Source organism: Sinocyclocheilus anshuiensis, unplaced genomic scaffold, assembly GCF_001515605.1.
Source record: "Sinocyclocheilus anshuiensis isolate Anshui unplaced genomic scaffold, SAMN03320099.WGS_v1.1 scaffold190, whole genome shotgun sequence".
In the NCBI taxonomy this organism is placed as follows: Eukaryota; Metazoa; Chordata; class Actinopteri; order Cypriniformes; family Cyprinidae; genus Sinocyclocheilus; species Sinocyclocheilus anshuiensis.
The window spans coordinates 531,136-556,924 of record NW_015547663.1 but is presented as its reverse complement, the minus strand read 5'-3'; the positions used below and the strand labels follow the sequence as shown (position 1 = coordinate 556,924).

General features: G+C 36.9%; 2 protein-coding genes across 5 annotated transcripts in view; one reads left to right on the top strand and one right to left on the bottom strand.

Moving 5' to 3' along the window:
• Window positions 1-3,111: 3,111 nt before the first annotated feature.
• Window positions 3,112-22,998, bottom strand: LOC107702452 (nebulin-related-anchoring protein-like). 4 transcript variants are annotated; one of them, XM_016504774.1, is made up of 43 exons: window positions 22,818-22,998; window positions 22,507-22,601; window positions 22,239-22,326; window positions 21,195-21,299; window positions 20,991-21,102; window positions 19,233-19,333; window positions 18,433-18,540; window positions 18,254-18,358; window positions 18,063-18,170; window positions 17,878-17,985; window positions 17,686-17,793; window positions 16,146-16,262; window positions 15,253-15,357; window positions 15,010-15,117; window positions 14,647-14,760; window positions 14,357-14,455; window positions 14,167-14,271; window positions 13,951-14,058; window positions 13,758-13,865; window positions 13,438-13,635; window positions 13,233-13,337; window positions 12,960-13,058; window positions 12,775-12,879; window positions 12,557-12,664; window positions 12,131-12,442; window positions 11,922-12,026; window positions 11,048-11,146; window positions 10,808-10,912; window positions 10,541-10,648; window positions 10,346-10,459; window positions 10,055-10,252; window positions 9,846-9,950; window positions 9,155-9,253; window positions 8,521-8,625; window positions 8,236-8,343; window positions 7,767-8,078; window positions 7,545-7,649; window positions 7,003-7,101; window positions 6,808-6,912; window positions 6,151-6,258; window positions 5,760-6,071; window positions 5,375-5,527; window positions 3,112-4,154 (listed from the first exon to the last, which is right to left on the bottom strand). In XM_016504774.1, exons 1-43 carry the CDS (start codon window positions 22,887-22,889, stop codon window positions 3,807-3,809), a joined length of 5,589 nt encoding a protein of 1,862 aa, XP_016360260.1. In that variant the 5' UTR covers window positions 22,890-22,998; the 3' UTR covers window positions 3,112-3,806. The 4 variants fall into 4 exon arrangements, with proteins under 4 accessions (XP_016360260.1, XP_016360261.1, XP_016360262.1 ...); XM_016504775.1 differs by having other exon boundaries at window positions 3,113-4,154; window positions 20,991-21,099; XM_016504776.1 differs by lacking the exon at window positions 19,233-19,333 and having other exon boundaries at window positions 3,113-4,154; window positions 20,995-21,102.
• A 1,500-nt stretch (window positions 22,999-24,498) lies between these two features.
• The window catches only part of LOC107702451 (caspase-7), a 23,234-nt gene continuing 21,943 nt past the window's right edge, over window positions 24,499-25,789 (top strand). The window contains exon 1 of the mRNA XM_016504772.1: window positions 24,499-24,608. Within this exon, the coding sequence (XP_016360258.1) occupies window positions 24,577-24,608 (32 nt within the window). The 5' untranslated portion in view covers window positions 24,499-24,576. The remainder of the gene's footprint in view (window positions 24,609-25,789) is intronic.

The following is a 25,789-nucleotide window of genomic DNA, read 5'->3' as shown; positions in this document are numbered from 1 at the left end:
GACATAGACTCTTTATTAGAGCAGCTTTAACAAAATATGAGGTTTATCAGCAAGTTTGCAGTGAAAAATGGCCGATAACTGATAACGCTCATGTGACTTGTTTGGTTTTATGGCTCCATGATGCCTGTTTCCCTCTCTGCAGGATTCCACAGTGGTTCTGTGAACCTGCACATCACAAACTGGGAGCTTGGGCATTGCGGTGAGGCAGGAGCGAAAACAGGCAGCCTTCAAATTAGCTTTAAATGTCATGTCATGGAACCATGATGCAAAAGTGAAGTATGTTACACGTTTTATTTGTGCACATGATTAACGGCCATTACAAAGGTTGGTTTTCCAATGGAACCGTGTCCAGTAAAAACTCATAAGAAAACCTCACTCTGCTGGGAATCCCAGAGGCCTGTCATAGCAACCGTTCTAGTGCATCCTGTTCTCATTTTCACACTTAGGTCACCCTGCCCTGGCACCCAGAGGCAAATCCCTGGCTCTTCCATGCTCTTATTTATTCTAACCCTCTTGCCAAAGACCACAGAAAAAAAATGTGAGAGAAAGAGAGATATAAGAAACGGGAGATCTGTAATGTATTACACATGGGACATTAAAGAAGAGCCAAGCTTGTAAACAGACAAAAGGAAGCGCTGGTGGATCAAGTATATAAGTTTAGTTACATCACTTTGTGTTCCTTGACGTCTCCCATGACAGTAAATGAGTGGTTTTGACAACGGTTTTACCATTTTACAGCACCAAAATTGTTTAGCATAGAGAATCCACTGACTTCCGTAGTATTTTTTTTCCATACTATGGAAGTCAATGGCTACCAGTGTTTGTTTGGAGGATACCAACATTCTTCCAAATATCTCCTTTTTTGTTCAACAGAAGAAACAAACTCATACAGGTTTGGAAACCCTCTTGCCAAAGACCACAGAAAAAAAATGTGAGAGAAAGAGAGATATAAGAAACGGGAGATCTGTAATGTATTACACATGGGACATTAAAGAAGAGCCAAGCTTGTAAACAGACAAAAGGAAGCCAACATACCAACATTCTTCCAAATATCTCCTTTTTTGTTCAACAGAATAAACAAACTCATACAGGTTTGGAACAGCGTGAGGTTTGGAACGACATGAGGGTGAGTAAACAATGAGAGAATTTTCATTTTTAGGAGAACTAGTTCAATTCACTGCACTGCATTCACTGCATGAATTTTGCATTTACTGCAAAATATTGTAGAATTTGACTGGACAAACAAAAGATGGGAAGTGTTTCTCCTCTGTTATTAATGTCTATTTATTTTGTTAGCCTAACTATGCATGGCTATATGGTTATTAGCACTTTTTATATATTTAGCAATGTTTTTTCCCCACAACCCTATCAGAACAGATCTGTGACCCATTTTTGGGTCGCGACCCATTAGTTTTGAAGCCCTTCTGTAAATATCACTGGTGTTGCATTACGGTTCTAAAGCAGAGAGCATGTGTTCATTTTTCCATCTACGGATCTAATTCTGTCAGTTTGTGCTGCAGCTTTGTGCACATTTTGTGCACATTTTCCATGTGGGAAGGCCGACTCATGAAAGCCAATACTACAGTGGAATACAACTCATTAAGTCGGGCTCTCTTTATACAAGCCATGTGGCACTCTTTAAACGGACAAGGTTCACGTCAAACTGGACAGAACTGACCGGCCACCATGTCACGTTTTATGTGTGTCTGCTAGTGCCACACTCACTGGCTGTAGCAAATGCACAGTGTCCAGTATTTTCTTTTCAAAATGAGCTTAAAGTTACACTCAAAATTTACAACATGTGTAAACTCAAAGGGCGGTGTTTCCTAAGATCTTTGGCACATTAATATTCTTTGCAAAAGCAAACTAACAACAGAGCCAAGTGGTTGCACTGGTTATGTTATGTATTTAGCAATTGATCTCCATCATGAACGATAATAAAACTTCTGTTTAAGCTTGATCAGATCAAGGCTTTCATTTCAGAGAAACACCAGATACGTCAGTGCACATTTGCCTTTTTGAACTGTTCAAGGTAATGCCAACCTTTTTCAATCAGGTTTGCATTAGCAGAATTCAGTCCAGCTCTGTGTACTGACTCATTCTAATCACACTTGGGCATTTGTACAGTAGTAAGCAGCAAAAGCAAAACAAATTCACTCTGAAAGGCCCAGTGAGATCCATAAAGAAATTTGGGCGACAAGGGGGCTTACGGGACTGAGGCTGGACACCAAACTGAACAGAGAAGAGGAATGATGCCTGCACATACAGACGATTTTATTGCCACTTTGACCACAAACCCACTGACTCACAGGCCATTTTTGTCTCTATAGGAAAAATGGTCACATTACTCAAAGCTAAATTTTTCAGGCTCTACTCTTCCTCAGTAGTGAACTTTGACTGAAGAAATGGCAACTTTTACCCATTCCTGCTTTTATACGCATGCAAAATGTGCATTAATTTAAAAGAATTGTCATAATTAGTCATTCTGTGTGTTTATCTTATCACAGCTCTTGAAGAATAACTGTTAGAAATGTATTTAGAAACCCAGCTGTTCTAACCCTAAGAGATTTACTGTCTAAAAATGATCACTGTAATACAGCTTGAAGGTAAAATAAACATGCATCATGCATTAACCAAAAAACTCTTTTTACTCTACATGCTCATATGCAGTGGAAAAAAACGAGACCTATTTTTTTCTGTTGAAAAGGTTTTTCCACCTAGATTCCCATAACCAGTTCTAAAAGCCCTGTGCTCAGAACTCACCTGTGAACTCGCATCAGCCTTCGCAAGTGTCCCTATGGGCTGAACATTACCAGTTCCTTCACAAGAGTTGTTCAGCACCTCTGCTTTAGGCATTATGGGTCAACACTTGCATTGGAAAAGCAAGAAAATAAACATGATTTATTTCTTTAAACTGATTTTCATTATGTTCCAGCAATAGTGAGGTCCCGCTGAGCAGTTCCTCCAAACTGCTGGAAGGAATACTGTTATTTTACATCCATCCATCCACTTCTATCTATCTATCTATCTATCTATCTATCTATCTATCTATCTATCTATCTCTCTGTGTCTGTCAAACGAGTTTATTACAAGAAACTATTGACTTGACAAAATAAAACTGTCTGTGACTGCCCTCTAGTGCTCAAGTTCAGTGAAATGAGTTAGCTAAGATGTTTTATGAAGGACATAAAAGAACTTTTATTATCATTTGTCATAATTCACACATTTACTTACAGTTCAGCTATTAAACTCTGCTAGCAGAGTTGCGGTTCTTTCTCACAAAGTGCAGCTTGATAGGCATACATTAAATATCCAGTAGCTTCAATAAAACAATTTCAGAACCACCAGACAACTGTAGAATCCCCAGAGGGACAAATGAAATGTTATAAATGTAATCAGACAGTACAATTGATTCTTGCTTATCATATTTCCAGCAAAAAAAAAAAAAAAATCCATATCTACTGTAATAATTAAATAGCACCTCTTCAAAATCATGCTCACCCCTATTCTTTACATACTCTGTCCATACTTGTAGCTTTGTTTGATATCTTATCGTAACTATAACCATTCATTAAACCATAATAAAATGAAAACCAACCATCCTTTACTGTCTGAACTTACTTTAACCATCTTCATGTTCACTTTTCACTTATAAACTTCTTCACATTCATTTCTCACATATGTCTTTCATCTAAATAGCCTTCATTCATGGATCAATCGAAAACACAGTCAAAGAACACCAGGATCTACATGATGTTCATAAATTAAATTTAAAAAACAAAAGTAAGGAAGACAGAAATTGCAGATTACATTGTTCCTGACTTCGCAGCAGCTTGATCTGTGATGGCCCGGTTTTCACTCATCTGTCTTGCGGTGGATTGATCAGCATGAGACTGGCTCATAATGGATTGTTTCTTGGTGGACTGGTTGGTGATAGACTGACTTGTGGTTGAGTGGGAAGCAACAGACTGTGACATGATGGATTTTGTGGTCTTGGCCTGCTTGAATGTGGTGTTAATGGTCTTCTTCCTCTTGACTTGGAGGATCTCCATAGCATCAGGATTGACTCCTGGCTGCTGGAACTCCTTTGTGGTCTCCGTCTGCTCGGTGGTGGATTGCTCTTGCTCCTGGAATTTCTGCTGTCTCTGGAGCATCTGAAACAGAAGAAAATGATGACATGCATTATGGGGGAGAGAAAATATAGGCAATTTGGTAATGTGGTAAAAATGTCAAAAGTATGACAATTGCTCCGTTCCAAAACCTAGTGCGCTGCATACTGAAGCAGCATTTGAAGGTACACTCCTGACTCGAAGGCCATAACCAACATAATATGCCTTATAAGATACCTTGTTTTAGCCAAATTTTGAGGCAACATGGCATGTTCTTAAAGGAAAAGGCAATCCCATAAAACACTGACAAGCTCGGTGAGAAAAAAAAAACAAAACAAAACGAGGATGATTAATGAGGTAAACGCAGGGCTGGATTGGTAATCGGGCATACCGGGCATTTTCCCGTATATATATATATATATATCTCTCTCGAAGTGGTGATGGGCCGCCTGGACCAAAAAAATGCCAGGGCCGATTTTTTGTCCCAGTCCAGCCCTGGGTAAGAGAAATTACATTTAAAAAGAAACTTTTAAAGTTGGTGTGAAGCATTGTTCAACCTAAATAGTAATGTTTAAAAAAAAAAAAAAGAAAGAAAGGAAAATTACAAACACAACATGAAAACTGAAAATATAAAATTAAAAATTAAAAACTAAATCAAAATATATAAAACTATAGTTTTTACTATAAAATTATAGTATATAAATAATATATAAATAATACTAAAATAACACTGGTTATAGATCGTATTGTGAAAAAACTAATCCATGTATGTTTAATTTTTAACCTTTTTTACCTCATAATGAAAATGTTAGACTTTTACACTCGGATGTACATCACAATATGGAAGAAAAGATCAGGCGGTACTCAGTCGGTACATTTTATTGTGACTTTAAATTTCATTCAATACTAAAAGTATCAATAAAAATGTGTTCAGTTTAATTAAATGTAATGTACAGTATATCCAATATTTGTGTGTTATGTATTTTTATGATTATTAGAGTATTGTGCTGTTAGTTTAGCTACATGCCTAGTCATCCCAACTCTACTTAAATCAGTTGTGAGTCACATCAACCGTGCTGTTTGTGTAACTTGTGGAGTTGCTGCCAAAGTAGAGCATTCAAAACAGCTCACTTATGTTCCATGATGGTTAGTATGCTATCTGTAGGCTAACAAGGCAGCTAACTAGGTTATAGAACAGAGCAAATAAGTCATATTTACATATATTGAGCTAATGTATAAGACTGTGATGCAGAGTTGTGTCTCACCATTAGCTGCTGATACTTGGCGATAGCCTCGTCAGTGGTTACTCCTTCAGCAAGGCCCAGTTCTGCTGCACGGCGGGCCATTTCTGCCTTAAGAGAGCCTGGAGGGGTCCAGCCCACACCTTTAATCCAGTTCAAATCGGATTTGTAGTTCACCTGAAACCACAAAGGTCAGGACCATTAAACCATGCTACATGAGGAAAACAATAAGTAACAACAAGCAAACAATTCCTTTTTTGGGTGTATGTCACCAAGTGTCAATGCAATGTCATATTTTCACATGCAAATGGCAAAGTATTTGCAACTCATTTCATCAGAGACATTAGCATACAAGGCTATCATTACAGTTCGTCATAAATCGTTGAATAATCCCAAAACCAGTTCTCACATCGCTTTGCAGCTGGTAGGCTTGTTTAGCATGTTTGACGTTGAGCTGATTAGGATCACAGGTGTAGTCATGAAAATGTTGGCGATAGTTGAGGTTGCTGAGCTGAGCCTGGCTCTTCTTAGCATGCAGGAACTCAGGCTGGTCGCCATGGATCTTAAACTGAGAGCGTGTCTCCTGGAACTGCTTCTTGTACTCGTTGTCACTCTGGAGCTTCCCTACAGCCAGTGAGTGTCTGATCTTGGGGTCATCCTCAACGCTGAGAAGGCCAACCTGCTGGCCTTTCCCTTTGACAAATTCCTCCTTGTAGCGGAACTGAGAAGGAACGGTACAACATATATTAAATTACAAGAAAATCACAGTTTGGCAAATAAACATTTTGATTCTGACTTACATCACTAGCAATTTCTCTAGAGGCCTTGGCTGTCTGGAAGGGAATGGCGTCTAACCTGAGGTCGTAACCTGCAGACATTACCTGCTCACCTGATTTTTTATACACTTTCTGCAAAATGAAAGCAAAAAAGGGACATAGACAGTGTTAAAGGATGTACACTACCATTTAAAATTTTGGAATCTTTAATGTTTTTTTGAAGTTTTTGAAAGAAGTCTCTTAAAAATGTTAAAAAGCTGTTTTCTATTTTAATATATTTTTAAATGTAATTTATTGGCAGTCTTCAGTGGCAGATCCTTCAAAAAGCAGTCTAATATGCTGAGTTGGTGCTCAAATTCTCAAGAACATTTTTTATTATCAATGTTGAAAACAAGTTTTTACTTCATAATATTTTTTGGATTTCTGAAGGATCATGTGACACAAGCCTGGAGTAATAGCTTCTGAAAATTCAGCTTTGCTATCACAAATATAAATTATATTTTAAAATATACTAAAATAGAAAACAGTTATTTTAAATTGTAATAATAGTTCAAAATATCACTGTTTTTATTATATTTTTTATCAAATAAATGTAGCCATTATGAGTAAAGGCTTTATTAAGAGACTTCTTTCAAAACATTAAATACATCTTGCAAGAGTACCAATCAACAGCTGGCTTACATCGCTAATTTGCTGAGCATTGATCTTTGCTCTGATGAAGTCAGGATGATCAGGAGGTAATGTGCACTTGTGCATAGAGTCAGAGTCTCCAGACTTATACATCCTCTGAAACAGGATACAACTCTTGTTATTCACATCATCCCAAAACAGCTACTGGCAACACACATTGGTATACGAATGCTGGGTGAAGTTTACCTCACTACACTGCATGTAGCTGTTCTTTGCGTGGATGATATCAGGTGAATCAGCAACTTGAGTGAACTTCAGACTGTCAGGATGTTGACGATACTTCCTCTACAGAAGGTAACGGTGAAGAAAAGCATTCGTTATTAACCTTGGCTTTATGTGGTATGATTTTATTACAGCATGCTAGAAAAATTACGACTATAAACATGAAACCACACAGTGTTTACTTTACTAATATGAGTGAAACATGGTATGTTATTCATTGGTAATTACTTGAAGTGTAAAAAAAATGGGCATTCCATACCAGAATGGATCCAGACCTAAAATAGCTAAACAGCTATTCTGCTTTTCGTTAACATTATACAATAGCCTGTGTTGTCTGGCCTAACTGATGTCAGCATAAAAGTGAAGTTGGTTGATTTTTGGTTAAAGAGGCCTTTTTAAATTCCAGAATAATGTGCATGAACCAGTCACAATAAGACAACGAGCTTGCATTAACAAACTAGACTCAATTTTGATTTCATGTTGAATTTACAGGAAGTGTGACTTACATCACTAATGAGCTCTCCAGCTTTCTTTGCAGACTCCAGCTGGGGTGCACCTACTGAGTCCCAGGCCACTCCCTTCATGAAGTTCAGATCTGCTTTGTATACATTCTTTGAAAGATAAAGAAGACAAGATTATAGTGTTTGGCTTATCGCTATTCTATGTTATGAAACCAAAACTCAAGATTAAGATCAGCCATCTTGTTAATCTTTCATAGTCTTTCTCACCTGGCTCTGCAGGTCATATGCCTTTTTGGCCCATTGCACCTTTATATCATCAGGTACTACTGTGTAAGAGTGTATGTGAGTCTTGTAATCCTGGTCGCTGGCTAAAGCCTGGGCTTTCTTGGCATGTACCAGGTTCACCATGTCTAGAGGCAGCTGGTACTGGCCACTAACAGATGCAGCGTCTTTGCGATAATGCTGGTCACTCTGCAGATGACCCATCTCTAAGCAGTGCATTAAATGCGAGTCTTCATGAACACTGCGAGCTCCGATGTGCTTGCCTTTCTCCAATACATGGTTGTGCTTGTACTGGACCTACCAGGGCAAAGGAGGTGAACATGTGAACTGGATGTAGGAACTGTTGGTCACCACAAAGTTAGCAGCATGATTGCTTATGTATATTAATGCATGAGTTTATCACAGCTGTTTTTGACCATAGATGTTTGTGTAAATTTAGAGAGGGTATTCTTACATCACTAGCAATGCTAGTGGAGGCTTTGGCAGCCTGGAAGGGGATATCCTTCATGGTGAGTTTATAACCCTGAGCTCTGAGCATATGCCATGACTCCTTGTATTTAACCTGAAACAAAATAGATAATGTTTAAACTTTTTTCTCTAGCGTCTTGCGTGCAGGTTCATGTTAATAGCTTCTTCTTTAGAATATCTTTGAAATTAGCTATCAGGTTTAAAATAGGGGATTTTTTATGATGTAGCAATATCCATTAACACTAAAATAGACTTGGAATGCCCATCTTACATCACTGAAGTTAGCAGCGTTAATCTTGGCCTGGGTGATTTCAGGTCTCTCGGCAGTAATGGTGTAGTTGTGCCTGAAGCTCTCTCCCTTTTCTTTGTACAAGCGCTAAATAACATCAGACCACAAGAGATTATAATCCCTGTTCGCTGGAAATCACAAAACACAGAAACAATATGTGACCCTGGACCACAAAACCAGTCTTAAGTGTCAATTTTTCCAAATTGAGATTTATACATCATCTGAAAGCTGAATAAATAAGCTTTCCATTGATTTATGGTTTGTTAGGATAGGACAGGAATATTTTGCTGAGATACAACTATTTGAATATCTGGAATCTGAGGGTGCAAAAAAAATCAAAATATTGAGAAAATCGCCTTTAAAGTTGTCCAAATGAAGTCCTTAGCAATACATATTACTAACCAAAAATGAAGTTTTGATATATTTACGGTAGGAAATTTACAAAATATCTTCATGGAACATGATCTTTACTTAATATCCTAATGATTTTTGGCATAAAAGAAAAATCTATAATTTTGACACATACAATGTATTTTTGGCTATTGCTACATATATACCCGTGCAACTGAAGACTGGTTTTGTGGTCCAGGTTCGCATATTGGGAATGTTCTCCTACCTCATTAGTGATCTTGTTACTGGTCTTAGCATGCACAATATCTGGAGAATCCGTGACGGATGTGTGTTTGAATGAGTAGGGCTGCTGGCGATACTTTTTCTGTTAGGCAAAAGAAACATACAGTACAGTATAATAAATACATATGTAATTCAAATTTAACATACACACTAACATTCAAAAGTTTGGAGGCTGTAAGATTTTCGAAGCTTTTGAAAGAAGTCTCTTATGCTCACCAAGGCTGCATTTTTTTTTATCAAAAGTACTAAAACTGGAATATTGTGAAATGCTATTGCAATTTAAAATAACTTATCTATTTTAATATTTTGAAATGTAATTAATTCTTGTGATGGCAAAGCTGAAATTTCAGCAGTCATAACTCATGGTCTTCAGTGTCACATGATCCTTCAGAAATAATTTGAATATGCTACATTTTTTATTATTATCAATGTTAAAAATAGTTGTGCTACTTGATATTTTTGTGAAAACAAGCACAACAAATCTTCTTTCAGTATTCTCTGACTAATAGAAAGCTCAAAAGAACAGCATTTATTTGAAATAGAAATGTTTTGTAACAATGTAAGAGTCTTTACTGTTGTTGTTTTTTTTTAATCTTACCAAACCCAAACTTTTGAACAGTAATGCAGATGAAAATGCTGGATCAACGTGTTAATATTTAGATAGGCATTCATACCTCGCTAATTAGATCTGTGGCTCGTTTGGATCCCTCAATCTGTAGGGCACCAGTGGCAATCCAGGCCACACCACGAAGGTAGTTCAGATCAGAGCGGTAGATTTTCTGTTGCATAAATAAAATATGTTCAAGAGAATTCAACTTTCAAGAGGCATTCTGTGAACGATGAGTATTAGTAATAGTAGTGCAAGTATTAAATAAGCCATTACCTCACTCTGCAGTTCATACGCTCTCTTGGCAGCCCGCACTTTGAGGTCATCAGGCAGTGTTGTATACTTGTGCAATGAAAGCCTATAGTCCTGATCGCTGACCAGAGACTGAGCCTTCTTAGCATGGAGCACATCCAACATATCCATTGGTAGATGGAACTGAGAGTGCACCTTAGAAGAGTCCTTTTTGTATTTGAGCTAAGGAAATAGAAAGCTGATCAATCACTTGTGCATGACCTCTCAAACTCATATTTGTGGTACTCCAAATGCTGTAGCTTCTGGAATACTTACATCACTCTGTATATTTGTGGCATGCACAGAATGAGCAATGTTTATGTCATCCTGTAGTCCCTTTAGCCCAATCATCTTCCCTTTTGTCTTCTCAAACTGTGCCTTGTATTTTTGCTGGAGGCAAACATTTATACAGTTAGACAGACAGATAACCAAAATAAACTGTAGTTCATCTATTGTGTACAAAATACTCACATCACTGAGGATTTCTGCAGAAGATTTGGCTGCTTGGAATGGAATAGCATCCAAGCGCAATTTGTAGCCACCATCTCTGATCTTTCTCCAGGACTCTTTGTAGTGTGACTATATAGAAAAGAATTCTACTTTTAGCAGTTTAATGTGGAACTTCAGTTGTTTGTGCATGTGTTTAATACTAACCCAGTGCTGGGTTATATTTAACCCAGCATTTTTTAGAGTGTAGTTTCTGAAACAGCAACAGCAGTGTTTGGAATGGATTCTCACCTCACTGAGGTTCATGGCATTGATCTTAGCCTGCACATGCTCTGGAATATCTCCAATCAGTGTGTATTTATGCATTTCATTCTCTCCTTTCTCTCTGTATAATCTCTGTCAACATGAAGATATCTCACGTTCACAATCACATACATGAAGAAATTCCAATCTCTTTTACCAGTTGTCCCCAAATTCAATGCATAGATTCATAGAAAGAATAATTCATGCATGTATAAAATGAAGACGTACATCAAGAACCAGTTTGCTACTGATTTTGGCCTGGACCATCTCTGGTGTATCCTCCACGCTGGTAAACTTCAGAGCACTTGCATCCTGTCTGTATTTTTTCTGGAGCAAACACAACACATGGCAAAGATTTATACCAACTGTCAGTGCTGGGAGATGTAGAGTGTGCTTTGAATTTACTATCTCTTATTTCAAGGATGATATGGTTCAATCATTTGACAATACCTTTAAACAGATGTGTAATTGAAATGCTAACCCCAGGCATGTGCTTCTCTATTTTAGCTGAGTTTAATATCTATACTCAAAGTGAAGTGCATCTAATAATAATCATGGCTTCTATCCTAAAAGCAGCACTTGATGTCATAAAGTGTCTCTGTTTTAATTTGTAAAAAATTTAAAACATTCTGTTTATCTCCAAGTTTACATTTATACAAAAAATATTTAGTAAATTATTACATATATTAAATAACAAAACATATGCTTTTATTCTTTTAGCAAGGAATGTCAGATTTCTGAAGGCATAATAACCTAAACATGATTATTAGTTGAAAATGTAATAATAAAAAAAAAATAGTTCTCTGATGTTTGCTGAGACAAGGGTTCTTAATAAACAATACAAGGTACTGATGAATTGAGGAAATAGTTCTTTCCTATTTCTTCCCCTGCTAAATATAACCTTGACTTCACTTCAGCTATTTGCAAAGCAAGCATGACATAACTGCTCTTCTAGTGGTTAAGTACGCATTTCATTTTCAGAGGGTCCTGCTGATGACCTAGAAATCTGGTGACTCCTCAAGTTAGTTGATTTTAGAGCTTGTTAGATGAAAAACTATGACATTAAGTGTGTGTGGTTGGTCATGTTCAGGTCGATCTGTACCTCGCTGGCTAAATCTGTAGCTTTTCTGGCCTGCTGTATATCAAGGGATCCGGTGGTTTCCCGTCCCACCCCTTTCATCCAGTTCAGGTCAGAGCGATACTTTTTCTGTGAAGAAAACAATGTTTTGATGCATAATTCCAAACAATATGCATGTTTGTGTCTGTTTTGGCTTTACAAGTCATGCAATTGAATCCTGGGATAACTCTTACATCACTCTGTAGGTCGTAAGCTTTCTTGGCCCATTCCACCTTCATATCAGTGGGCAAGATGGTGTACTCGTGTAAGAAGGTTTTGTAATTTTTCTCAGTGGCCAGTTCCTGGGCTTTCTTGGCATGGGTGAGGGTCATCATATCGAGTGAGGCACTGTATTTGGTCTTGGTGTCCTCATACTCTTTCTTGTAATTGAGGTCACTCTGGAGTTTGGTAGCCTTGGTTGAATGGGCCATCTGAGAATCGTCTGAAACAGTCTTCACGCCAATCATCTTCCCTTTTGTCATCTCATATTCTTGCTTGTACTTCACCTAAATATATGGAATATCAGGAAAGTTACATTAGATTATTAGTCACAATAACTGAGCTTCCCTTGAGTGTCTATTTGTGAGTCATGTGCATCAGTAGGGTGTTTGGTCACTCACATCACTGGCGAGATCTCTTGTTGTTTTGGCGGCATGAATTGAGAGTGAGTCCAAGCCTAGTTCAAAACCCTTGTCCCTCTGCTCCTCCCAACTACTCTTATATGTTTTCTGAAAATCACCAGTTTAATGTGTTGATTAAAAACAGGCGGTGGGTTGTTAGTTCATGTGTAGGTTATTGGTGCAGCATAAGCAACAGTTTCAAGTGATTCAGATCATACCTCACTGAGAAGCTCTGCATTAGCTTTGGCTTGCTTGAAGAGGGGCTCATCTTTGCTTATAGTGTACTGGTGCATTGTCTGTTCAGTGCCCGCTTTGTACGCCAGCTGAGTATAAGAAAAGGCCAATCAATCCCAGAAATATCCACTGAGGAGAGAAATATCCAATCGGATGGATCATATCTTACCCCACTCTGCAGCTCCTGGCTCTTCTTAGCATGTATGATGGAAGGAGTGTCTGCCACTTGTGTGAATTTCACACTGTCCACCTTCTGGCGGTACTTTTTCTGTATAGAGGTGGAAAATGCACAGTTAGAGTAAACGTGTGAAGTCCAGCATAGTCTTCCTGGTGAAGACCAAAGAAATCTTGGTGGTAAAGCTAGTTAAGAAGCCTATGAAAATGCTGGTGACCAGATATGCGAGTCTAATCAGTAGGGAATCCAAATTTTGTAATGACCAACCTCACTGACTAGTTCTCCTGCTTTCTTGGCTTGTTCTACATCCAGGCAGCCATCAGCATCCCATCCGACTCCTTTCATCCAGGTCAGGTCTGATCGGTACTGGTTCTAAAAAAGCCAAATCAAATATCCATATAGCATGCATAAAGCACAGTATGTGTATCATTCTACTCAGGTCTTGCAAATAGACATGCTTTCTTCTTCTTACATCACTCTGCAGTTGGTAGGCTTTCTTAGCTTGCTGCACTTTCATGTCATCAGGCAGGACGGTATAATCGTGTAACTTCTTCCTGTAGTCCAAATCACTGGCCAGGGCCTGAGCCTTCTTAGCATGATTCAGATTCACCATGTCTAGAGGCAGGTGGCACTTGGATTGAGTCTCCTTAGAATCTTTTTTATAAGCGACCTATAGCAAAGAAATTTGATTGGATTATTTGTTTAGCCTGAGGAATCTGAGATTGCACACTCATAATAATTGGAAAATATACTTTTGTTAAACTCAACCTGACTTTGGGTACTCAGGCTTACCTCACTGCTAAGCTTGGCCACCTGAAGGGAGTGCATTGTTTTGGAGTCACTCACATCCATTCCAATGGCTTTGTCTTTGTTCGTTGAATATGCTTCCTTATACTTGATCTGTACAGCCCAATACATCAAATCAACCCAAGGAAACAAATTTTAATGAACGTTTACATTCAAACATTGAACATTTGATTCTTACATCACTAGCCAGGTCTCGAGAGGCTTTGGCAGCTTTGAGTGTGAGTGTGTCCAGCCCGATATCACATGCTTTGGATTTGTTCTTCTCCCAGTTCTCTTTGTATTTTATCTGTGAACGTGCAGGAAGACAACACTTAACAACACAATCAACACCTGTGAACTATATATAAGGATGTCAAATATGTGGCAAGGCTCTGGAATGTGAGTATAGGCTTACACCACTGGCGAGCTCTGCATTGGCTTTGGCCTTTTTAAGTTCTGGTGTATCTTGAGATAATGTGTACTGCATCTTTGTCTTCTCATAGTTGGCTTTATAGTTCAGCTTGAATGAGAGGTTATATGTGAGGCTTAGATATATTACATTAAATTCGCTTAAACACTCATTGACAAGGACAAATTATGCTTACATCGCTGAGCTGATGGGCATTGATTCTGGCTTGCACAATTTCAGGAGTGTCTGTAACCTGGCTGAATTTCAGCTTGTCGATATGCTGTCTGTAGTTTTTCTGTGTGGGAGGAAAAAAAAGACATCCATTTAGATTAGCTTGCATGTTTACAAGCGTGAAGCTCATTTATAAGGCTGAGGCAGCACTTTACAAGCTGTCTGGACGGCACAATTACTGATAGACAAGTTCTAAGCAGAATAGCCAATACATGAAGTTTAAGTTTAAAGCCTCATAAAGAATGATAGACCTACATCTTTGAGTGGCTCCAGTTTCTTCTGTGACTGATAGGATGGAGTGATGGTGGCTGGATAGTTGTACTCACTCTGAACATGCTTCTCCTGCTCATATTCTGATTTGTAGGCAATCTGAAATCAAATGGTATTAGAGAATATGCAAACACCCTATACATATATATAAAATTGAGTAACGTATCTAAAATATCTTAGTATTTACTTATTTACTACAACAGTTTCTTATTTTAAAATTGGACAAATGCTTTGTAGTTTACTTTTACTAATTCTATTACCGTATGAATGTATACAAATTGAATGCAATTATGAGCAACAAAACTACATATGAGAGATAATATGTTCAGAAAATGGCTTTCGTCTTACATCACTGGCAAGCTTTCTGACGTTCATGGCATGCATGGTTTTCTTATCGATGCCACCACCCTCATAGTGCCCCTTCATGTGATTGGTGTAACTCTCCTTGTATTTATTCTGCAATCACAAACAGAGTGAATGAGCTTGCATATGACTGCACACAAGTGCCCAGCACAGCAACACATTAAATATAGAATATGCTGTCATTCTTTGTATATACAGTAGCAGTCATATCACTGATGAGGAGCTCACATCACTGGTATACTTGGCGATCTTTGACACATTCTTGAACTGTGGCGTCTCGCAGTAGTTGATGCTGTGGCCTTTGGTGGTCTCAAGGTCCTTCTTGTATTCAACCTGTATAACGGGAGGATGTCTGTGTCAAGTACACTCTTAAAAATAAAGGTGCTTCACGATGCCATAGAAGAACCTTTTTGTCTAAATGGTTCCATAAAGAACCTTTAACATCTGAAGAACCTTTCTGTTTCACAAAAGGTTCTTTGTGGCGAAAGAAGGTTCTTCAGATTATAAAAAGGTAAGAAAGAGATGGTTCTTTAAAGAACCTTTGACTGAATGGTTCTTTTTGGAACCAAAAATGGTTCTTCTATGGCATCGCTGTGAAGAACCTTTTGAAGCACCTTTATTTTTAAGAGTGTAGGCAATGAAGTTGTGGAATTTTAAGCCTCTATCATTTGTGGTGAACTTCATGCACTGCATACAGAAAACCATATGCCCTTTTGACATTTGCTTGTAAATCAGGGTAGGATGAGGATGTGGTAGTGTTTATGGCATCATCAGGTAAACACTGTGGCATGCAAGAGGGTGAAAATAGAATGATGATGTGGCCCCTGGGCTTGTGTGTTGTCTTTGTTTATGTCTGTGGGTGGTTGGGCTCATGGGATGTGGAGAATGCAGGTGTGGAGACGTTATGTCTGGCTGAGCCGCTGACAGATGAGTTCACTGATCCTCTCTTTCTGTTTTTGCACGTGTGCATCCCAAAATGCACTCAGTAAGCCAAGTTACAAATCTTCAGCTAACTAATCAATGCTGTTTCTAAATATGTTTAATGGGCAAAAGTGAATATGCCATCCATCTGTTCTTCTGCACCTGATGTAGGCAATGGACCAAGGGCATAAATCGCTCACCTCGCTCACAAGCTTGTTGATTTTGCATGCACACTTCAGAGTCAAGTTGTCATCAGTGTTCAGAGTGTGGTATGCAGAAGATCCCTTCATCTTGTTCAAATCCTTCTTATATTTCAGCTGCAGGTTAAACATGGAGAGAGGGGGATGAGAAAAGTGTTTAAACACAACAATACCAGAAAGAGCTCAATCTAGGATGCCTGATCTGTCAGGATGAATTCCTGTGACATGAGAGAACATACACAATCAGTCATTTAGACAGTCAGTGTGTCTAAATATGTCCTTTTGATGCCTCTAGAGTGACAACATTGGATTCTCGGTGGGAGTCATCGGAGAAAATGTACTTATTCCACTTAGTGATGACAGGCCAAGGTGAGAAAACATTAACTGGGATTATTTTGGTATTATTTATGTACTATTATAGTTTTTATTCATATTTTGAATTAGCTTGTATATTTCTCTATTTTTAGTTTTCATTTTAATTTTAGTTACATTTTTAGTACTAATTTAGTTTTAATTATTTTAAATGTATATATATACTGTATATATATATATATATATATCATCTAATAATTATATTTTATTTACTTTTTTTCAGTTAGCAAACATGCTATTAATAGTTTTATTTTTAGTTAGTGGTATACCACTATATATATATATACCACTATTATACTATTACACCAGTTCTGTCCCAGTCAGGGTTCAGGGTTATTATAGTTAACTAAAACTTAAACTAAAACCATAAAACATTTTTGTTACTTGACATAAATTTTAACTGAAATAAAATATGCAAAACTTAAGAGCTAATTAACAAGGCAACATTTCCATTTTCATTTTGTTTAACTTGATGTACTAAAATAACTAAAATTTAAATAAAAATTAATAATAAAAATACATAAACATTTATAGACCACAAAAACAGATACAAATTGCAAAAACACTAAACAAAAGTAGTAAAAATTTTAATTAAAATTAACATGAAAGCAGAAACTATAAAAATAAAATGTAATTCAAAAAATTACCATCAACTATAATAGTATCTCAATGATATTAAAATAACACTGTCAGACTTATTATAATAAGTCTGACAGTGTTATTTTAATATCATTGAGATACTATTATAGTTGATGGTAATTTTTTGAATTACATTTTATTTTTATAGTTTCTGCTTTCATGTTAATTTTAATTAAAATTTTTACTACTTTTGTTTAGTGTTTTTGCAATTTGTATCTGTTTTTGTGGTCTATAAATGTTTATGTATTTTTATTATTAATTTTTATTTAAATTTTAGTTATTTTAGTACATCAAGTTAAACAAAATGAAAATGGAAATGTTGCCTTGTTAATTAGCTCTTAAGTTTTGCATATTTTATTTCAGTTAAAATTTATGTCAAGTAACAAAAATGTTTTATGGTTTTAGTTTAAGTTTTAGTTAACTATAATAACCCTGAACCCTGACTGGGACAGAACTGGTGTAATACAGTGAAAAGTGAAAAATCTAAAATGACAGACGACTTCAGCAGTGAGGATGCGCTGATACTCACATCACTGGCTATGTCATGGGCTTTCTTGGCCATCTGGTATCCAGGGGTAATCATAGCAGGGAAGCTGCCCTTGCCCTTTTGCTGTTCATATTCCTCAGTATAGGCATGCTAAAGGAATTAGAGACGTTCAGTATAACCATATGTGAGGATATATTGAATGTGCATTGAATGCGCAAAAGAACACTGTGTCACCTGACTGAAGTGTTCTGCATTCTCTTTGGCCAAAGCAAACTCTGCAGAACCAGCATCAGTGCTGGCCTTGCCCTTAATCTCCTGCTCGTATTTCTGTTGATATTTCACCTGTAACAAAAACAACACTAGTATACACCTGGCATGCAGCTGACATTCACATGTAATTTACACATTTGGACACTTACTTTGCTGGCCATCTCGCCTGCTTTTTTAGCCACCTGGTATCCGGGAGTGAAGTGGGCAGGAAAACTGCCTTTGCCCCTCTGCTGTTCATATTCCCCAGTGTAGACATACTGTTTTTATAGAAGGAGATGCCAAATTAAGACATATGGATATTATTCGGCCACAAAGACTTTTCAAGATTCTATTCACGTACATCACTGACAATCTTCCCTTGATTTTTAGCTAGAAGCACATCAGGAGTATCCGTCACAGCGGTGTATTTTGACACTTGTTCTTCATGGCCTTTTTTATACTCCACCTGAATAAAAAAGAAAGAAATAATCAGCTTTTTGAGAAAGAAAATGAACTTTTTGCAACCTAAACTTTACTTACATTGCTAGCCAGTGTATTGGCGTTCTTTGCCATTTCATATCCTGGCGTGATCATAGCTGGGAAACTGCCCTTTCCTTTAGACTGCTCATATTCTTCCGTGTATTTCACCTTTCAATCAACATATAACATCACAGATAAGAAACAAACTTGTGCAATGACTAATCACATAAACAGGGGTAAGAGGAAGGCCTCCAGATGTCTGTGTGACCATACGTCCTGGACAGTCCTAGCTGGGAATTTGTAATTGGCTAAAATGTCCGGGAATTGGCTTTTGGTCAAGATCGGTTGCTTGCACACTACTGGTCAAACTACTTTTCAGTCATTACCTTCAGCAAGGATGAAAACAAAGCCAAAACCTGGAGATTTTAGGCAATTTAGAATTAAAAAGAAGCGGTATGGCTTCCATATTTAGCTTCAGTGGCCAGTGTATGAAAATTTTGAGAAGATTAACCACAAAATCTTGAGGAAGTGTTACACAACAGGACAAAGTGATATTGATAAGTTCAGCCTTTACACTAAAGCTTCTGGAACTTATTACTATAATGTTATGTTTTAAAATAATATAATAAAATGTTACATTTACTATACTTTATATATATATACATATATATATAATTATACTATAATATAAAATAATTACTTGTGATCAACAGTTATAAGAAATATTACAGAAAGAATTTGCAACTACCACAGTTTTCTATGAGAGATTACAATACCAGGATAATTATAAAGATTATTGGATTTTTAAAACCATGTATGTCATTTCAGTCTGAAAGGTCACTTTGGAAATGTATCCTTACATCACTGGCCAATGAGACTCCAGTTTTGGCATGTAACATCTCAGGTGTGTCGGCTACAGAGGTAAACTGCGTCACACGTGCTTCATGGCCTCGTTTATACACTGTGTGCACAATTATTAGGCAAGTGATGATTTTGACCATATCATCATTTTATCCATAATTTCCAAGTCCAAGCTGTATAAACTTGAATGCTTATCAGGTGATGTGTATTTGTGTAACGAGGGAGGGTGTGGCCTAAGGAGATCAACACCCTATATCAAGGTGTGCATAATTATTAGGCAGATTCTTCTCCTCAGGAAAAATGGGCCAAAAAAGAGATTTAACTGACTCTGAAAAGTCAAAAATTGTAAAAAGTCTTTCACAGGGATGCAGCACTCTTGAAATATCTAAGATATTGGGGCGTGATCACAGAACCATCAAACGTTTTGTAGCAAATAGTCAACAGGGTCGCAAGAAACGTGTCGAGAAGAAAAGACGCAAATTAACCGCCAAAGATTTGAGAAGAATCAAACATGAAGCTACCAGGAACCCATTATCCTCCAGTGCTGCCATATTCCACAACTGCAACCTACCTGGAGTGTCAAGAAGTAGGAGGTGTTCAGTTCTCAGAGACATGGCCAAGGTAAGAAAGGCTGAAACCTGACCACCTCTGAACAAGACACATAAGTTGAAACGTAAAGAATGGGCCAAGAAATATCTGAAGACAGATTTTTCAAAGGTTTTGTGGACCGATGAGATGAGAGTGACTCTTGACGGCCCAGATGGATGGGCCCGTGGTTGGATCAGTAACGGACACAGAGCTCCACTTCGACTCAGACGCCAGCAAGGTGGAGGTGGGGTACTGGTATGGGCAGGTATTATTAAAGATGAGCTAGTTGGACCTTTTCGGGTTGAAAATGGACTCAAAATCAACTCTCAGACCTACTGCCAATTTTTAGAAGACACTTTCTTCAAGCAGTGGTACAGGAAAAAGTCTGCATCTTTCAAGAAGACTTTGATTTTTATGCAAGACAACGCTCCATCACATGCATCAAAGTACTCCACTGCGTGGCTGGCCAGTAAAGGCCTTAAAGATGAAAAACTAATGACATGGCCCCCTTCTTCACCTGACTTAAACCCTATTGAGAACTTTTGGGCCCTTCTTAAGCAGGAAATTTACAGTGAAGGTAAACAGTACACCTCTCTGAACAGTGTCTGGGAGGCTGTGGTTGCGGCTGCACACAAAGTTGATTCTGACCAGATCAAGAAACTGACTGACTCCGTGAATGGAAGGCTTGTGACTGTTATCGAAAAGAAGGGTGGCTATATTGGTCACTGAGGTTTTCTTTTTGAAATTTCAGAAATGTTTATTTGTAAATTGAGTTTGTTTATTATTCTCACTTTAACAGGTGAAAATAAACAAGTGAGATCTTTGCTTTTCATTTAGTTGCATAATAATTCTGCACACTAATAGTTGCCTAATAATGGTGTACATGTAGATATTCTCTTAAGAACGCCAAAACTTCACTTTTACTACTTAAATGTTAAGGTTTGAGGGTTTGTTAACATTTTGGATTGACCAAGAGCACTGTAGTTGTACAATAACTAAATTAATCCTCAAAAATACAACTTGCCTAATAATTGTGCACACAGTGTATTCCACCTGCAGCCCAAATTACCACTCTTTGTAATTCATCATCATAATTTATCCAATTATAGGTGCAGCAAAAAAGCAAGAGCCTCATTTTTCATTTGCCCATTGAGTCTGAATCTGATAACTCACGTCGCTAATGGTCTTCTGTGCCTGGGTCACACGTACATGTTCCTGGCTGGTAACGCTGCCCGAATAAAATGACTGTTGGCCCACAAATTCAGTTTGGCAACCTTGCTGCTTTTAGAAAGATTAAAAAACGGTCACATGTTAAAATATAGCCCACAGCTAAACGTAATGGATTTATGGTACTGCTTCCTTTGGCTACTCACCTGACTGGCAAGCTGGCTGGCCTCACGAGCTTGCTTGATTTCTTTTGATCTCATGTCATAGTGGAAAGTGGACATGAAACGCTCCCCTTCTTCTCTATATTTATTCTAGAAACCAGAGAGATAGAAGGAGAGAAATGTTAGCGTGCTTCCTATTAGCACAATAAATGTGGTAATGATTGATTCTGAAATCCCCTTTCTGTAATTCCTGATGTATGAAGAATGATGGAATATCACATACTGTAAAAAGTCATATGCAACATCAGTGATGCTAGTGAGTGCTGTTTTTCCACACTGTCTTCATGTAACTTTTCAGGGAAGAAATGAAATGTAAGTGTGGTGTTCTGCATTCTGTCAGTCTGTATGAAGACCGCTCTAGAGCCCACTGACAGACAGGGGCAGCTGGGATCCCACAGAGCGAGATTCAGAGAAGGAGAGAGAGGGAAAGGAAGCAAGAAAGGAAGAGAGGTGGGCCATGTTCATGTGGTATAAATTTAAACAGCAAATACATAAAGAAGGCCAGAGAAGAGTGTCATGTCACACCACAGAAATAACTGGAGAGATGCAGTTCTCATTCCAAACCTGTAGAGTCACCAGGGCCTTTGAGCTCTCCTAAAAACAGACCTTCAACCCAGCTCATATAATATAGGGGGTAAAAAAAAAAAAACGTTTTATTATATTATATATTTATTTATTTGGTAAGAAGCCATGTACTTAAAGTGGTGTAATGTACAGTCAACTGGTCATAATCACAAAGTAAGTTACCCTGGAGGAGTTTATTTTCCAGTAATGATCAGCTGACTGTACATTACGCCTTACTTAATATTCATTATATCCTATATGAAAACACCTCAGATTAACAGCATTACCTCAGAACTTCACACTTGTAAATACTACATCAAATACTGTTACAGAAAATCAAAACATGACTTGAATTTTTATACAGTTATTGTTTTTTATAGCCTCAGCTACAAAAAAAGATGTACTTAGTTCATTTACTATAGTACTCAGATGTACAGTAAGTCTGTGACGTAAACAAAACCTCACCTCACTGGCTGCTTCAGATTGCTTCTTGGCATTGATGTTGACAGGGGTCTCGTAAACACTTGTGAAAGTATTGTTCTTTGGATTATGCCTATTAGATATAAGAGAAATAATTTATTTTTTAACACATTTAATGGTCAAACTATGCAGTAAGTACAAATTACGCCTTCAGTCATGAAGCAATAGAAAATAATGCTGATTTATTAAAACACGGAGCCTTCATTTTTACTAAAAAATTATATTTAAGCATAAAAATGACTCCAAAACTTACACTTGGCAGTACGGCCTTTTCTGATGGCTGACAAAATTATTGGCAGTCAGAACCATCTTACAGACCTCACAGTGAAAACATGCTTTGTGCCAATTCTGAAAGAGAAAAGAGACACATACATGCAGAGTGAGAAAATGAAAATGTGCATTTTAAAAATAACTGAATCCAATTCCTTCTCCTGAAAACTGTCTTTCTTACATCATAGAAAACATGGTTAGACTTAACCGAAAAATACATTGACACTTTATGATTATCTATGTACTATCATGTTAATATGTAAGATCTTTGAGACATATGCCGAAAAGTCTTACCTGACCAATAAGATTGATCTTCTCCGCTGGGTACACCACAAACCCACACCTGGCACACTTTTGAACATTCATAGTTTTATCAAATTAAGCCAGCAACTCCAGAGAAAAATAAAAACAACTTGTACAAATAGTCAGAACTGGAAAGCAAGGTGTCCCAGACGGTCCCTTGTCCCCACTTGTGTCTCAGTCTCTTTCCTCTGTTAAACTTAGATCTGTTCTCTGACTGAGTACATGTCAGTGGGTGCAGAGTTCCACCCCTCTTTAGCTGTTGCCGGTCAGCTGACTGGTTGACCAGCTGTCAGTTACTTGAAAGGGGGGGAGAGATGTCACTGAATTGTGATCACGGTGTTGTTCACTTTGAGTACATTAGTCAGAGCCTTCAGGCGTGCTCTAAATAGGTGAATGAAGTCACGGCTGGATCTTTACACGCGTTCTGAAATGCCTTACTTTCTATGTGCTGTCATGACTTTCCATCATTTTTTCAATTAAGATTTTATTGTTCATGCTGTTATATACTACATAACGTAGATTAAGTCATTCTCAAAATATGGTGACAATCATGTCCACTGACATTCAGTCATTCAAAATATTTTAAATGTAACAGAAACCCTGTATAAAAGGCAGCCTTCTATAATTTTATGAAATAATATTAAATGTTTGACTCTACATCATTTGACACATTTCTACACAATTATAGTTTTACATTTCATTTTTTGTTTTTCCTATGTTATGCATTACTGCAAAGCAAAACAAAGTAAATAATGTAAAGAAGTATTACAATAACAATAATATAATAATGATGTTTGTTCTTTTATCTCGTCATTGGTGTTATTCATTTAAAAAAATAGTATTCTGAAAATACAAAAAGTTCAAGGTCAAAGGTCAGAGGAAGAAGAGGCTGTTCAAATGGGCACATGGTTATTATTTTTCCATCACATTGGAATAAAAAGGTCTTAATTTACTTTTCAATTTAATGGAAGTAATATGTTGATTTTTGTCTGGTTAATGATGTTTGTTTTAAAATGCAATTGACAGCATTTTATTCATGTTTCATAAGGATTTGCTGTATTTGTGAAATAAAATAAAATAAAATAAACAGTCTAGTCAACAGTCAAGTTGTCCTGAATATATATGAATATCCTATATCCTATAATAGTCCTATAAGGCTAATAATGTCAAGATGCTAATAAATATTTACCCTCTGCTTTTATGGAAAATAAGAATAATTTAACATAAGCCAGTAACAAACATTATATAATTGTAACACAATATAACAGTAAAAATGATAACATATGAAAACGTTGTATTAATCAACAATGTACATAAACACAAATGTACATAATAATAATAATAATAATATATACCAAAAAGTACATTATTTAATTTTTATAGGCCTAACACACATTCCTCCAAAAACACTTCGTTGTCTTATTATTATTATTATTATTATTATTATTATTATTATTATTATGCGAAATCAAATAGCCTATATTTAAATAATACAGATGGATAAATAAATGGTGTTTATTTCTGACTAATATCACGTTTCATTCATCAATATTCTATTCTATTCTATTCTATTCTAGTGTTCGATTAATAAACAGGAAGTTCGCGCAGTACCGGTAGTTTTCAACACATCTATCTAAATTCACTCTGTTTCTTTAAATACATGAGACACTCCAGCTGGAGGAATTGGAAAATAAGGAGTTGGAAAGTAGTTTCGTTTTCTCCGTCTAGTAACCTTGGACTTGAAAGAACAATGAACAAAACAGAGGCTGATCCGACAGAAATGTAAGTTTCGAGATTAAATATATAGTAATGTTGTGAAAACATCTAGCTTTGCTGAACTGAATCATCGTTTGGCTACTGACTGTAAGTAACAAACCTTGCGTTGCGTTGCTAACATTATGTATCGAAGCGTTTACGAAATCAATATACATAGCTACTACTACAAACTCTAGGTTGGTAAACAAATTTTATCCTATTATTCAAATGTGCTAATTAAGAAAAACATGTAGTACCTTGCGGAAACTAACCATGGTTTTATTATTGTAAAGGTGTAATAACCACGTTTTTTGGCGTTTTGATTACCATTTGTATTCAGTTTTACTACAAATAACATGGTTAAAGTACGGTTAGTGTAGCAAAACCATGGTTAATTTGTGGTTACCATGGTTTAACTATTGAAACCATGTTTTTGGTTTTATTTGTAGTAAAACCATGGTTAATTTTAAGGGAAGGGAAGTTGCCCTCGGAAAAAAGTTTAAGGGGGACCATTACACTCCCTCCAAAAACACTTCAGCTGTAGAACACACTGCATGCTATATGTAAATAACTTAAAATATACTAGCATCAATAATTGCTAATGTAATTGTGTATTTAATGTTACCATTGACAAGTTGTCTTTAGGCAACTGGGGTAAGCGGTCAATCTCTCTTTCTTCCTGCTGTACACTTCATGTCATAAACTGTAGCTTTTCTTAATCAGTTCTAACAGCTTTTCTACATAAATACAGAGATTTTATTTCTCCCCAAGCCATAAGAAAACAAAGTAATTAAATAAACACCCAGTTGAGACAACATCACAAAGTGAAAGTAGAAGTTAGTTTACGGAGGTAATTTACGCAGATATGAGTAATAACAGTCTGCTGTTTTAATGTGAAAGTGGAAAGGGTGACTCTTTAAAGAAATTTGCCTCGGAAACACAGGTATGGTGGATTAGTGTAATGTGGGACACTTTTTGCAATTTTGAATTGTGTATCATATTTCCATATGAAGCCAAAACAATAAATCAAAATCTTAAACCATTTTGAAATCCCCAAGATGTTTCCTAACTAAATCAGAAGACTTTTTTTTTTCCAGATATTGTACTTAAAGGGGAAATGGCACACATTTTAGTGGTCCTTGTGCCAAATCGTTTAAAGGGGTCATATGATGCTTTTTTAAAGATCATTATTTTGTGTATTTGGTGTA

What these genes read in the sequence shown, in the direction of transcription:
- LOC107702452 (XM_016504774.1), bottom strand. Translation starts at nt 22,889, where the DNA reads ATGAATGTTCAAAAGTGTGCCAGGTGTGGGTTTGTGGTGTACCCAGCG. An exon ending in CGTATGAACTGCAGAGTGAG is followed by an intron (nt 9,951 to 10,054) that starts GTAATGGCTTAT and finishes TTTATGCAACAG; the next exon opens with AAAATCTACCGCTCTGATCT. An exon ending in CCTACCAGCTGCAAAGCGAT is followed by an intron (nt 5,528 to 5,759) that starts GTGAGAACTGGT and finishes TTGTGGTTTCAG; the next exon opens with GTGAACTACAAATCCGATTT.